This window comes from Cydia pomonella, chromosome 10 (genome assembly GCF_033807575.1).
Source record: "Cydia pomonella isolate Wapato2018A chromosome 10, ilCydPomo1, whole genome shotgun sequence".
NCBI classification, from domain to species: Eukaryota; Metazoa; Arthropoda; class Insecta; order Lepidoptera; family Tortricidae; genus Cydia; species Cydia pomonella.
Window position 1 is genome coordinate 16,568,380 of NC_084712.1, and position 13,800 is coordinate 16,582,179.

General features: G+C 32.9%; 1 protein-coding gene across 1 annotated transcript in view; it reads left to right on the plus strand.

Moving 5' to 3' along the window:
* LOC133522300 (galactokinase-like) overlaps positions 1–13,524 on the plus strand; it is a 95,892-nt gene extending 82,368 nt beyond the window's left edge. Inside the window, exons 8-9 of the mRNA XM_061857588.1 lie at positions 4,716–4,874; positions 13,338–13,524. Coding sequence (XP_061713572.1) covers positions 4,716–4,874; positions 13,338–13,451 — 273 coding nt within the window. The 3' untranslated portion in view covers positions 13,452–13,524. The remainder of the gene's footprint in view (positions 1–4,715; positions 4,875–13,337) is intronic.
* Positions 13,525–13,800: the final 276 nt, after the last annotated feature.

Consider the following 13,800-nt stretch of genomic DNA (forward strand, 5'->3'; position numbering starts at 1 on the left):
TTACTAATTAAGTGAGTCTGTTTAAAAAAAAATATATATATAATGAAAGATAACAAGACGTGCTAATAGAAACCAGTACTTGTTATTTTTAATAGTTAACAAAAGGTGTACAATTTCATGCGCTTAATCTATCAATTTGACATTTTTGCGACTAAAATCGATAACGGCCTCTTAAAGTGCAATTTTAAATAGTTATTTTAAAATTGCACTTTGTGTTAAAATGATATGAAACTAATCTTGCTGTTAAATATTTTTTTTCTTATATTTACTAGATTTTAATGAATGTTGATTACGGTTTTAGTTACTTTAATAACAATATTATATTGATAGATGTGTAAATGCAAACGTGTATGACATTTAAATGACGACTGTCACTTTTTTGTTACCCTTTGATTACTGCGATTTTTAAAGAATTAAAAAAGTTTAATGTTGCTTATTTAATGTACAAGATCATTTTGCTTTGTTATAATACATGTTTGATTTTTTATTTAATATGATTAGTAAATATATCTTGTTTATTGTTTATAGTTTATTTTCATTATTTTGTTTTGTCGATGTTTCTATAACGTGCTGTTGATTACTTTTAAAGGTTACTGACGAAAATAAGGACACAATCAATAATAATGCAAAATCAATGTTTTTTATTTCATAAACGTATAACCGGTAATTTACCGGTTAACCGGTTAGTGGAACCTCGCGTCGGTAAATTACCGGTAATGAAAAACGCCCGGTTATTGCATTCCCTACTTGGGAACTCTAAGATAAAACGATATAACCTGATTGTGTTTGGGAATTGCCTCAATGAGTACATATTAGTTACCCATGTAAAGAAAAGTACAGTCAGCGATAAAAGCTAGTATCATAAATGATTTTTTTGACAAAATACTTATTATTTACTTAATTTTCAACATTTGTTGGGTCGTTTATTTGTTTCGATCACATTATACTTGCATCGGAGGGGATGAGCTGAAATTTAAAATGTCTACGTACTTAACTTCAGTGGCGATAGTATCTACTATCAAGGTGATTTGATCATAGAGACCCAAGTCGGCCATATATGATCTATTATTTATGATATCAATGCGAAGTTGCATATAGGCTGTGCAATTTGTTTAAAGAAATATATAGCCAGCAGAAACATTTTTTATCGTAAAATTGATGAAATAATACAGAAAATTGATAACTCGTAAGTTGTAAATTTACTATCGGCAAAATTTAGGATTTTAAGGTGACGCATCGTTAAAAAATAATAATTTATATATTATAGATGTGTGACTGCCTAAGAAATACGAAATATAGAAATGTTAGATATTTACCTACTAATATTTATGTAAAAAGGCATCTTAATAAGGAGGGTTTCTTTGATATTGGATTCGCATGAAACTAAATTATATGTACCACGTCTCGAAATGGGGGTGTGTAATGGAAGGTATAAAAATAGATCATATATTCTCTTTTGATATAATCACTCAATGTATATAATAAAGGTTTGGTATGATTTAAATATTTATTTCTAATATAAAACTAAAAATATGACTAAAATAAATCGAAAAAGCGGCCAAGTGCGAGTCGGACTCGCCCATGAAGGGTTCCGTACCATTTATGACGTATTAAAAAAACTACTTACTAGATCTGGTTCAAACCAATTTTCGTTGGAAGTTTGCATGGTAATGTATTATCATTTATTTTTTTTAGATTTTTCATTCCGTTATTTTAGAAGTTACAGACGGGGGGGGGGGGGGGACACACTTTTTTTCACTTTGGAAGTGTCTCTCGCGCAAACTATTCAGTTTAGAAAAAAATGATATTAGAAACCTAAATATTATTTTTGAAGACCTATCCATAGATACCCCACACGTATGGGTCTGATGAAAAAAATTTTTTTTTTTAAATTTTATGACGTATTAAAAAAAAACTACTTACTAGATCTCGCTCAAACCAATTTTCGGTGGAAGTTTGCATGGCAATGTATATCATATATTTTTTTTGATTTTTCATTCTGTTATTTTTGAAGTTACGGGGGGGGGGGGACACACATTTTTCCACTTTGGAAGTGTCTCTCGCGCAAACTATTCAGTTTAGAAAAAAATTATATGAGAAACCTCAATATCATTTTTAAAGACCTATCCATAGATACCCCACACGTATGGGTTTGATGAAAAAAGATTTTTTGAGTTTCAGTTCTAAGTATGGGGAACCCCCAAAATTTATTGTTTTTTTTCTATTTTTGTGTAAACATCTTAATGCGGTTCATAGAATACATCTACTTACCAAGTTTGAACAGTATAGCTCTTATAGTTTCGGAAAAAAGTGGCTGTGACATAATCGGACAGACAGACGGACATGACGAATCTATAAGGGTTCCGTTTTTTGCCATTTGGCTACGGAACCCTAAAAATGGCCCTTGCGGCATAGTACCGAAGACGCTGGCAGCATTTCCCCGCTGGATCATTAGACTAATGCCGTTTACCGACGAAAAATTAAGAAATTTTTACATACTATTAACATTACTATAAATTTTACAGGAAAATATAATCAGAGAACTCTATCATGGTCAATTTTTTTTAACTAACAAAAAACCTTTCCAAATTTAGTTTGCAATTTAACCAACTTTACGTGTGTTTATTACACCTAAAATTTCTATGAGATTACATAAATACACGTTTTTTCAAATAAACGATCAATTTTTGAAATCGGTTCACATAATAGAGAATTATCCTCGAAAAACCAACATACGTGCATTACATCGCGCAAATTAGTTAGTCAATTTGCCGATAGATGGCGCTGTGCACAATTATACTTAGTATAGGTATACTTCTGTTCAAAAGTCTTTCGCCTTTATAGTTAGTTACACGAGATAATTCAAAGTTTGTACGGAACCCTCGGTGCGCGAGTAAAACAAACTCGCACTTGACCGGTTTTTATTAAAATAAAAATATGCTTAGTATGTTGATGCAAAATGATAACAATCTGCTTTGTTTGCTCGGAATTTGTTGATTTGACTGGCGCATCAGAAAGTTTGTAATTGTAACACATAACTTGTTTCGTGTACGTGTGAAATACAATTTCTAATGCACGTGGGAAATTCTGTAACACACGTGTATGAACTTATATTATCTAACAAGTTTACAAACGTATTACACTATTAAATTACTTAATAAATGCGTGCCAACATCACCATGAGTACAAGTTAGTCGTTAACGTTTTCAATATCAATAATTAACATAAAAGCGTACGTGTTAAAAGGTATATTTATCTGGTTTTAGTTACTAAATTAATATAATTTTAGCAAGCGGCCATAATATAAAGTTTCAACAAAACGTTTACGCTTCTAACCTTACTTGAAACCTAATACCTGAAGTAATTTTATGTGGGATCCTTATAAAATCTATTTTAAGCGTATTATCTTAATTTGAATTTAAAATAGGTACTTTACATATTGAAATTACAAAGCCTGAGTAGACAGCATTTCACTACGCTCATACCCAATTAAGTAATCATTTTCCATCAGATATTCTCACAAGTCGGGTATTGGATTATAATAAAGTACATAGCCATTTCTTTTCTATTCGCCAGATTTGACCACCGCATCGTTAAGTTCGCATTATTGACTTTTAACTTAATTTATTTTATTTAAGTACTGACATGTTTATTATAACGACGTGCACAACCTACGCACAGCAGTGCGTCTCCTAAGACGTCAAGAAAGCGCAAATATATTGGAGACGCAGTGAGATGTGCATAATGCCATGTTTCTAATATAGTAAGGAGCGATGAACTTAGGTGTATTCAGATAGAAAAATCGATACGGATTATATGAATGACAATAACAGATTGGAGTCTAAGCGCACGCAATTTATTTAATAAAATGTTTTGATACTTCAAGTTATTTCAGTACACCATATTGCTGATTGAGAATAGATATACAGGGTGACTCATGAGACGTGAGCAGGACCAAGCCTACACAATCAGTAAATTTTAATGAATCGTTCACCGTCATATTTAAGTAAGTAAAACAATCACGCTTTTTTCTGTAATCTGACTTTTTTTAAAGGACAAATTTGATTATCTACAATCATGGACACCCTACAACACTTAATTAACAAAGATAAAACTTCTTTAACCGTAATGACAGCACTTTGATTATGAAGAAAATAAAATGTCACACTTGAGTGAGATACGATTTTTCAAAAGTAACCAGACTCCGATGACGTTCAATTTGTAACTTGTTATGGATAAAACAAAGAGGGTGACCATTAATGTCGTAAATAAAATAAAATAAAATTTTTGAACAGAAATAAATTATTTAACGTTAATCTCACAAATACTGGTACGAAACAGTTACAGGCTTGATCCTTCTCACGTCTCCTGAATCACCTGTATGTTAAGTATTAGAGTAAATAGATGTTATTATTGCAGTTCAGCCTAAGATTTTTTAATTTCTTTCGAGATTTCGTAAAAAGAATACTTATACCGTAGAGAGGTTCTTAAAACTGGACTAATACCGCAAGGCGGCACATTGAATGAATTAATTTATCTGCAATTTCTTCAGGTGTTTAAAAAATACTATACAATAAGTAGCTTATATCTCACCAACAATATTGGTATAATAATTTGGAATAATTTTGATTGTGGTTACAATTTCTTACGTGCTAGTTATTTCGTTTGTCTATGCTATACAGTTACTCATAAATCGTTTTTTTTTTCTTTTGTAGATCGGTAAGCTGTTCTACGAGTCTCACGAGACGTTACGCAATTTGATGGAGGTGTCTTGCCCGGAGCTTGACCAGCTGGTTGCCATAGCCAAAACGGTTGAGGGCGTCTACGGTGCCAGGATGACGGGCGGCGGATTTGGCGGCTCGGCGGTTGTCCTTGTAAGTTCTGGTGTATCAGTTGCTTGCTGAAGTAAAGGCCGGATACCGGATATAAAGTATTGTCTAAAATTGAGTAAATTAGATCGCGCGCATGTTTAGTTTCATTTATCGTCGTAAGTGTTTAAATTTAAATGCATTGGTTGCAAGTGCTTAGTTAACCCTTTATCAGGCTGACAGTTCAAAAATGAAAATCGAATGTCAATCTTACTCATCGAAAATAGAACACAAGTTTGAAGCAGTGCCGTATGTGGGAAATATATCTCCCTTAGCCTGGTAAAGGGTTAACTAAAATTGTTTCGTTATTTGTAAGGTGTTTTAGTTAGGTATAATGCATATTTTGCTAAATTACAATCCGGCCGTATACTATGCAACTAACTAATAATTGACCGGATAGTAAACATATGGCCGGATAGGCCGTATATCGGATTCACAATTTGCACATCTTGTGACCGCATCTTCAAGACAGTGTTTGGTTTTGCGAGCCACATTAAGGCATGGAGGCGCCATTGCCGGATACGGCAAGGAAGATGATTGATGATATCGGATAGTGACCGGATATCCGTTGCAGCTCTAATATTAGCGGTGTCAGCCCTGATATATTTGACTCTGGATAGGTACTGCACCTACTACATATTAAATTTTACTCGATTTTTTTTATTACATTGATTACTTCCAGGTACCTAAAATAAAATAAAAAACACACTTGTAAAGAAAAACTCATGAATATGAAGCATCATACTCCCTTTTTATATAAAATAAAATACCGAGCTATTTATTTAAAAACACTTAAATTTCAGGTCACGACCGTTTCTCTTAAAGGTTCCATTAAGTAATCTTACAACCTAATATTTGAGTTTTGGAGTGCCTATTGTCTCTGTTTCGATTTTGTTTTAGTAGCCTGTAAATAGTTAACTGGGGTTACTTTGATTTGCGTGTCGACTTTGATAACAACTTCCATCTGCTAATATATATATCCACTGTTACAACCTCCCCGACATTCACGATATAATCAACAAAAGAACTATCAGCCGCGAGACCCGAGGTCACAGCCTAAGAATTGTTCGCACTCCCACTACTACTAAAGCTGCATATCATTCTTTGTCCAACCGTGTCGTGGCGGCTTGGAACCGTTTACCGGATAGTGTTGTAACTGCTCCCTCGGTCAATGTTTTTAAAAACAGATTGGACAAGTGGCTTTTAAACAATAAGTTAGACTGATGGTATTTAGTGATGTGATACGACTTTACAAACTTTGAACTGTATAATACAGGACACTGTGTGACATAGGCTCATCAGCTAAATAGCTGCTCGCCTATAATTATATAATAATAATAATAATAATAAAGTGCTTGTTTTTACGAGTTGAATAACACCTTAGCAGTTTTTTTGTTTTCTTTTTTGGCAACACTGATAGTTGTTTCACCACATAGAGACCGGTTACGCGTGGAATACTATTATTTCGTCGAGAAAAAATAAATAATGGGAAGTAAGCTATTCTTCCTGATTTTATTGGCTGAAAAACTTTGTGTTAATAAATAATACATGTGATTTTATGGTGTCTTATGTTAATCAGTGTTTATTCGTGAGTTAATAATAAAGATCTGCATTCGAAAACCTATACATGCGTACGTAGCCGGGGAATCCACGAGTCTTTGATCACTTAAGTGATGAAAATTGATAAAATGATTACAGTAACACCAGGAATTATTTTTGGGAGCTTCCGATGTTTTCATAAATAAATATTATACGACATTATTACACAAACTGACTAAGCCCCACAGAAAGCTCAAGAAGGCTTGTGTTGTAGGTACTCAGACAACGATATACATAATATACAGCGTGTATTTTTGATACGACCACATAATCAAAGGGTAGTTAGTTTACGCTGTAATTAACACACACTTTCAAAGGTCTTATAAAAATAGACGACTTTTAATTTTTCATACAAAACGTCTCATTAATGACGCATCGTCACAAGTGATCATGATGTACGAAATACATTGCCGCTCGAAAAAAAAAACAAAAATTAATTATGCTCTGGTAGTGAAGACTAAACTAAAAAAATCTTTCAGGATTGTTTTATAGCACTAAAATCTACGTCTAGTTTAAGTTTGAGGTTATATCAAAAATACATACTGTATAAATATGTAGAAAACAAAGCTCATCACACAAATAAATGCCCTTACCAGGATTTGAACCCGGGACCATCGGCTTCATAGGCAGGGTCACTACCTACTAGGCCAGACTGGTCGTCAAACTGGACTGGTTTTATGTATACTTACAATACTTATGTAATAAATAGGTATCGTTTGTAAGTCTGTAGTAGGATCAGGTTGTATAATTTAAGTTTGTATGTAGGAGTTGATCTCGGGAACTGCCCATCCGGTTTCAAAAATTCTTTCACCTGTTTCTATACTACAGAATAAAGTTTTTGGGTGGAAATGCTATATTTTATCCTGCGGCGTTGCTTTAGTTTTTTTCATTATACGCGCATATTGACCCACCAGAGATTACAACATAATTATTGGGTCGCGAAACTACGAAAAAATATCAAGAAGAACAACTCTATGATACGACATAGTGGCGGGCAAAAAATATATTCGTGCCCCATCGGAAGCATACGAGATTTCTTATAGAACATTATACAATAAGTGTAAAGGCAACATATCAATAACCCGAGTGCACAGACCATATTTACTGAAACGAAAAAGCTTGCACTTCAAAAATCTGCTACTAAGTGCGATAATAGGTAAAGTTCCTACGTTATTTTTATAAATAAAATATTTTTATAAATTTTTATAATTAATTAATTTGTATCATTTGGTATCCATGTAGGCCCACGTCTTAAAAATATATGTTACTTAAAAAGTACTTATCCGATTTTTTACGAGCTTTTTAGCAGGTTTACTTTAGTTCACGATCACGATCACGTTCAGTAAAAAAAGCAGTGAATTCAAAGTATTCTTTATATAACTTTCATCGTGTTGATTTCATTTTATTTTTGAAAAAAATATAAGTCCATAATTTTTTTAACTTGGTAGGCTGAAAGAAGAGAAAAACCCGATTATTATATTTTAATTTCATATTTTTACGCATATCAGAATCGTAAAAATGGTACCAAACTCTAAAATGGATCAACGTAACCCCGGTATACGGTACCTCAAATTTTTCTATGTTTTAACAGGTTAATAGCTCAACAAATCTATTTAACTAAACAGAAGAGGTATGGAAATACTATTTTTAAATAAATGAAATCTGAATGAAAATGTTTTTTCGGGCAGATTTAATGACCCAAAATCGAAAGGAGAGACAGCTGTAGCTGTCCCTTTCATGCTCTATTTGTTTTACGAACACACGTAGTGAGTTGGTTAGTTAATAATTAATGATCAAAAACTTCAGTGCTCCACTTTCCTCTTAAGCACAAACAACACATGGCACGCACGTAAGCTTTAATCGTTAATAGGCGTTCGCAGAAAACTTTGAGCGCATTGCCCATACGTGAAATTCTCATAAAATTATATATTATTTAGCAATTTTCGTTTCCTCATTCCCTGTACATCTTCCAAAATGTACAAATAACCCAAACTTCTCAGGCTTCTATGCGTAAATTGTGATTAGGGAAAATACATTTTCGCTGGGTAAATCCGTAGCTAAGGAGGGCTTATTGCTGAATTAAATATATGTCGTTTGAAGTTTGTTACATAATCTGTTTATTAACGAGAGGGTATTAACCTGACCTAGTTTTTGGATTGGAATCGAATACTTCCATTGAGAAGATGGTAATGGTTCGCACAGATTGGTGTTTATTGTTCACTTTTCTTGAGATGATCGAGAAATCCTGATCAAGAATTCCCGTACCTCGAGAAATAAAAAAGATGGAGAAACCAGAAATCCTAGTATCAAATTTCACAGAACATCAGACACAGGACTACAGTAGCGGCATAAAATCCGTCGTACTGCTATGTTTTGCACGCATACGTCCGAAAATTTGTGAAATTATACTTTATATCATGTAAACGACCATATATACCAGTATTTGCATTTATCTCTATAATCGTCTATATATTTAGTTTATTCATAGTAATGAGGTATAACTTATTATGTTTAGTAAGTATTTATGTAGGAATTATGTTTCGCTCATAATTTAGTTTTTTTTTTCTTTGTTCTCACCCCCACCTTGACGCATTTCTGTTTCGCCTTATGGTTGACTGGGCGAGAATGCCTATATGTATTAAGTCCGTGTGTTGTATTTTTTTATGTACAGTAAAGTTTTATTTTAAATACGTAATTTTAAATATTGAATTTCTTATTTGAAAACAATCGCATCATTACTGACGGACGACCTGTCTGACCTAATGGGTAAATAGCATGGAGAGGTGGAGGACGCTTTCCTTTTTTGTCATACTAAATTGAACCTTATCACTGAGTTAGAAAGGTGTTCGTACTAGACTAGATAAAACGGTCCACTTGAGATAGCAAAAGTGGGGCGCAGTGTCTCACTCGCACATGTTGCCAATATTATAAAGATACCATTGTGGTTATTTATATCAATATACTACTGAAATAAATACTTTCTTATACTAGTTTAGTGCTAAATTCCGAGTGCGGATCTGATAACTTTAAAGTAATTTGTAAATTATTTTGATGTAAATATTATTAACTGATTAAACCAAGCATGAACACAACAAAAAAAAAAACATTACTTTGAATATAGTACACATTGTAGTAACTTTGAATATTAATTGGTATCCCCAGTTTTTAGTGTGAGCAGGGAAGGAGTAAAGTTACTAGTAATATTGGGAAATTTACCGGTAAAGACCGGTTCCCAGTATTTTAGGAAAACTTTTTTATTAGTAAACTTATCTTCATTTATTTCATTTAATATGATGCAATAGGATTTACTGACTGTTATAATGAAAAAAAAAAGATAATAAACGAAAAATATAAGTTTTTCATGATTGAAAAATTAAACTTAGTGTGATCTAATTTTGATTTTCATAAGACCCTACGAAAGACCCTAAGTAGAATAGCTACTACCGTTTATGACAAAATTATTTTCAAAATAATAAAATATATATGCATATGGTAGCTTTTATTTTCCGCTACTGTACTTCATAATCATTAATAAATAAATATTGACTTCACAAAACAGTTTGAAATGCCATTTTAATTATTTACAACCATAGTGCATTTCACAACAATTACCACTAACCCCATGGAGGAGTTCCATTCTGGTCGTCATGAGCAGTTCCATTTGACTAAATAGCTCTCTGTTCAAATGCAATATACGTGTCGTGAGAAGTTCCGTTCTGGTCTTCATCAGCAGGTCCACTTCACCAGATGTCACTTTTTTAAATATAAATGCTTGAGTTGTTGATAAGAATATTTCTATTCCCATTTCTGAATATCATTAAAGGTATGTATGCCAATAGGATTTGTGAAGTTCCCTTGATTCCTCATAGATACAAATTATATATATTCAATAAAAAAAAAATCTAAATCGGTGAAGAAATGATGGAGTTTGGAGGTACCAAACATTTAATAAAACATATATTTTAAAACATCATACAATTTTGAAGTCGGTTAAAAACCAACTCCATCTCGTTTCAGTGTGAACACAGCTTATAAGGGAATAACATTGGGTAATGAGCTTATATTTATCTCGAGTAAATTCATAAACAATAGCGACCAGCCCGCGTAGCCAACGTGCCTATCGTTCACGCTTGTTGGCGAACGAAACCCAACTGTCACAGTCGCACTAATAAAGAAGAGTGATAGAGAGAGATGATTACGATACGCTACGGAGCGTTAACGATTGTAACGTTGGCTACGCGGCTTGATCCGTTTACGACAGATTTCACAAAATATAGCATAGCAACACGATAAAGGCCTTATAAAAGCTTAAACTGACGTTTAGAAAGGTATAACATTGAGACATGTATTTTTAAGAGCTCTTAAGGGTAACGTCTTTTTAATGTCCTGTATTTATTATTCGGACGTTTTTATGGATTTCTAAGTAACTTATCTTGTTTTTAAGTTAACTTATGGAATCTCAAGTTTATTTCACTGCCTCAAACTTTTTAAGAGTCAGAACACCTATAAATATTTGACAGATGATCATATCCATAAGAGTAGCTGCTTCTTAATATCGTAAACCACGAAAATAATGGTGACTGAAAACAGGAAAGTGCAGTACCCCTGGCATAAATTTATTCGATAGCGTGACGTGACGTACGCGTTTGAGTTAAGTCTCATTTTGTATGGGATTTAGTTTCCAAAACGTCCCACTTGGCGCACTGTTTCTAAATTCCATATAAAATGAGACTTAACGCAAACGCGTACGCACGTCACGCTATCGAATAACTTTACACTATGTTTTCTGATACTAGGACACGTTTTCTTGCCAGTGGTAGCATGTTACATTTAAATCAAATGGGATTACTAGCGCTAACGTGCAATTAAAAGCATACAACTGTCAAGCATAGAAAAAGAAAAAGAAAAGAAAGAAAGAGGGAAGCATGCAAGGTGATCGTCCATACAAAACGAGAAAACGTTTTCCCACTTCTAAATATTTTCCATTCTCCATGATTTTTAGTATGTTATTGACACAACGAAGAATTAGGTTTAAAACCTCCATTTTTTCAAAATTTGCTAATCAGAAAAAAAAAAACATTTTGTTTTAAAGAAGTGAAACCTATAAACCTAGAATATATTATGCTGAAGCGATCGACATCAAAATCAAAGTGATTTGTTAATATTTAGTTAGTGGAAACCGTTTTCTCCCGAAATTGAATTTCATAGAAAAATTGCCGTTATTTCGTTGAATTCAAAAAGCTATTCTCCCCTCTTAAGTAATTTAGCAATCGGTGCATTTAAGCCTTCATAAGTAAGCTTTTAAATAAAGACTTCAAATGAGTATTTTAATATTTAATACGTAAGTACTTTCGATTTTCACTGAATACCTTAGGTTGTAAGTACTTTGTTTAAAGATTTCTAGGAAAATATACCTATAGTATCTACTTCAATCATTAAACGTATTTATTTAGTGTTTAGAAATGCAACAAAAACGTTTTTCCTAGAAAGCAGGGATCGGAAACCGGTATTTTTTGTATGGGAAAAAGAAAACGGTATTTTTTCGTTCTTTATTAATATTTCAGTTCTAATTGGGCAATCTTATAATACGTAGTCGTTGTCTAAAATCACAACTGAGCTACATTTGGAGTATAAATCTCATTTGACACGGTAAACAATAAATGAATTCTTATTCTTCTTATTCTTATTCTTATAAAATAAACCGAAATATATGGCCATTTAGAAGTTTTTGCAAAAAACCGTTTATCATGTAAATTTCGTCTGAATATAATTATCTTTTAAACGTTTTGTACATATAATATTATGTTTAACCTTTTTGTCCTTAAAAAGATGTCTAGACATTGTTTTATGAAAGGAGGGGAAATTTATCGAAGTTTATTATAACTACATATTATAAGGTAAACATTGTGTTCCGTTCCCGTAGCTTATGGGAGTTTAGTAGGTTATAGCATTAGTAGTAAAACATCTTATTGCACAAAACCAGCATATAACACAGAGGCTACAATAAATGTGTACAAAGGCGAAGTTATCCCTTTAAGTGATCTCTTTCAGCTAACCTTTAAGCGACAGAGAATTGAAATTATTTAAAATATATTCAATAAAATATATACAAAAATTAAAATTATCCACAATACAGACTTCGCACAGCTGCTCCATCAAAATAATGTTTAGATTTGGATACCATTTGATACGTTTGAAGAGTTCCTCCTGAACTAAATAGATACGAAATCCTAATTAGTCCCAATGTTTATGAAATATTCCGCTGAGTTACCTACGAAAATACCATACGTCTTCGTAACGCAGTGGAAGATAATTAAGACGTACCTACTTGAAGATTGCGCTTATATTGTACATGATAGGGAAAAACCAAAACCCAAACCACCAAATTTTATCAATATCGGAAGAAAAACAAATTCGACAACAAATAAAAAAAATGCCTAGATATAGTGTGTATACTACCTACCATACCAAACACATCATATAAACTGTTGCCAAGACTAACAAGCAAAACCTACAGTATAAACTCCCCTAAACTTCCTAATGGAATCCGATCTCGTAGAACCAAGTCTTTAACTTAATATTAATTGAAGTGAGTTAAATATACAAGACTTTACCTTAATTAAATAATGATAAGTCATAAAAAAATATTATATTTTATAAAATGTCGGGATTTATTTGTTAGGCTTACTCGGCACGGCAGCGGCAGTGTGTTAAATAATAAATATTATGATGTACGAACGATCGAGCACGTACACGTATTGTATAAGGTTTCTTTACTATTGTAGGTACCAAGTTATTGTATTAAGAAATGTAACATCGTTGCGTGTAATTTTATCAAACTCTTAATAATATTTTATTTATTATTTGCAGGTAAAAAGTGCCGCGGTAGAACAACTCAAAAGTCGAATTCTGAGGGAATACAAAGGAAAGCCTACGTTCTTGGTGGCTGTGCCTAGCGATGGCGCGAGGAAACTGAACATTTAACATAATATCAACGGGCTTGGATGACAACTAAAACGTGTACAGTTATGTAAATAAAACGTATGATTTTATCTAACATATTGATTATAATTTTCGTTATTATTTAATTATATGTTAATAACATCGTAAGCGCCGAACGCCATTAGGTACCTTTACCCGAGGTACGTCACAAATTTAAATCTATATAATAAGTCTGTGTATTTTAACATGTGTTGATTGTTTGTTTTTCTTTCTCTGTCGCTATAAAGGTGACAGTCCATCTCTGACCGCAGCTGCTTTACTGCTCCGACACTACTGCAGCGGCCCGAACGTGTCGGTATTATTGTCAATTTTCATTGTAAAATGAATGACG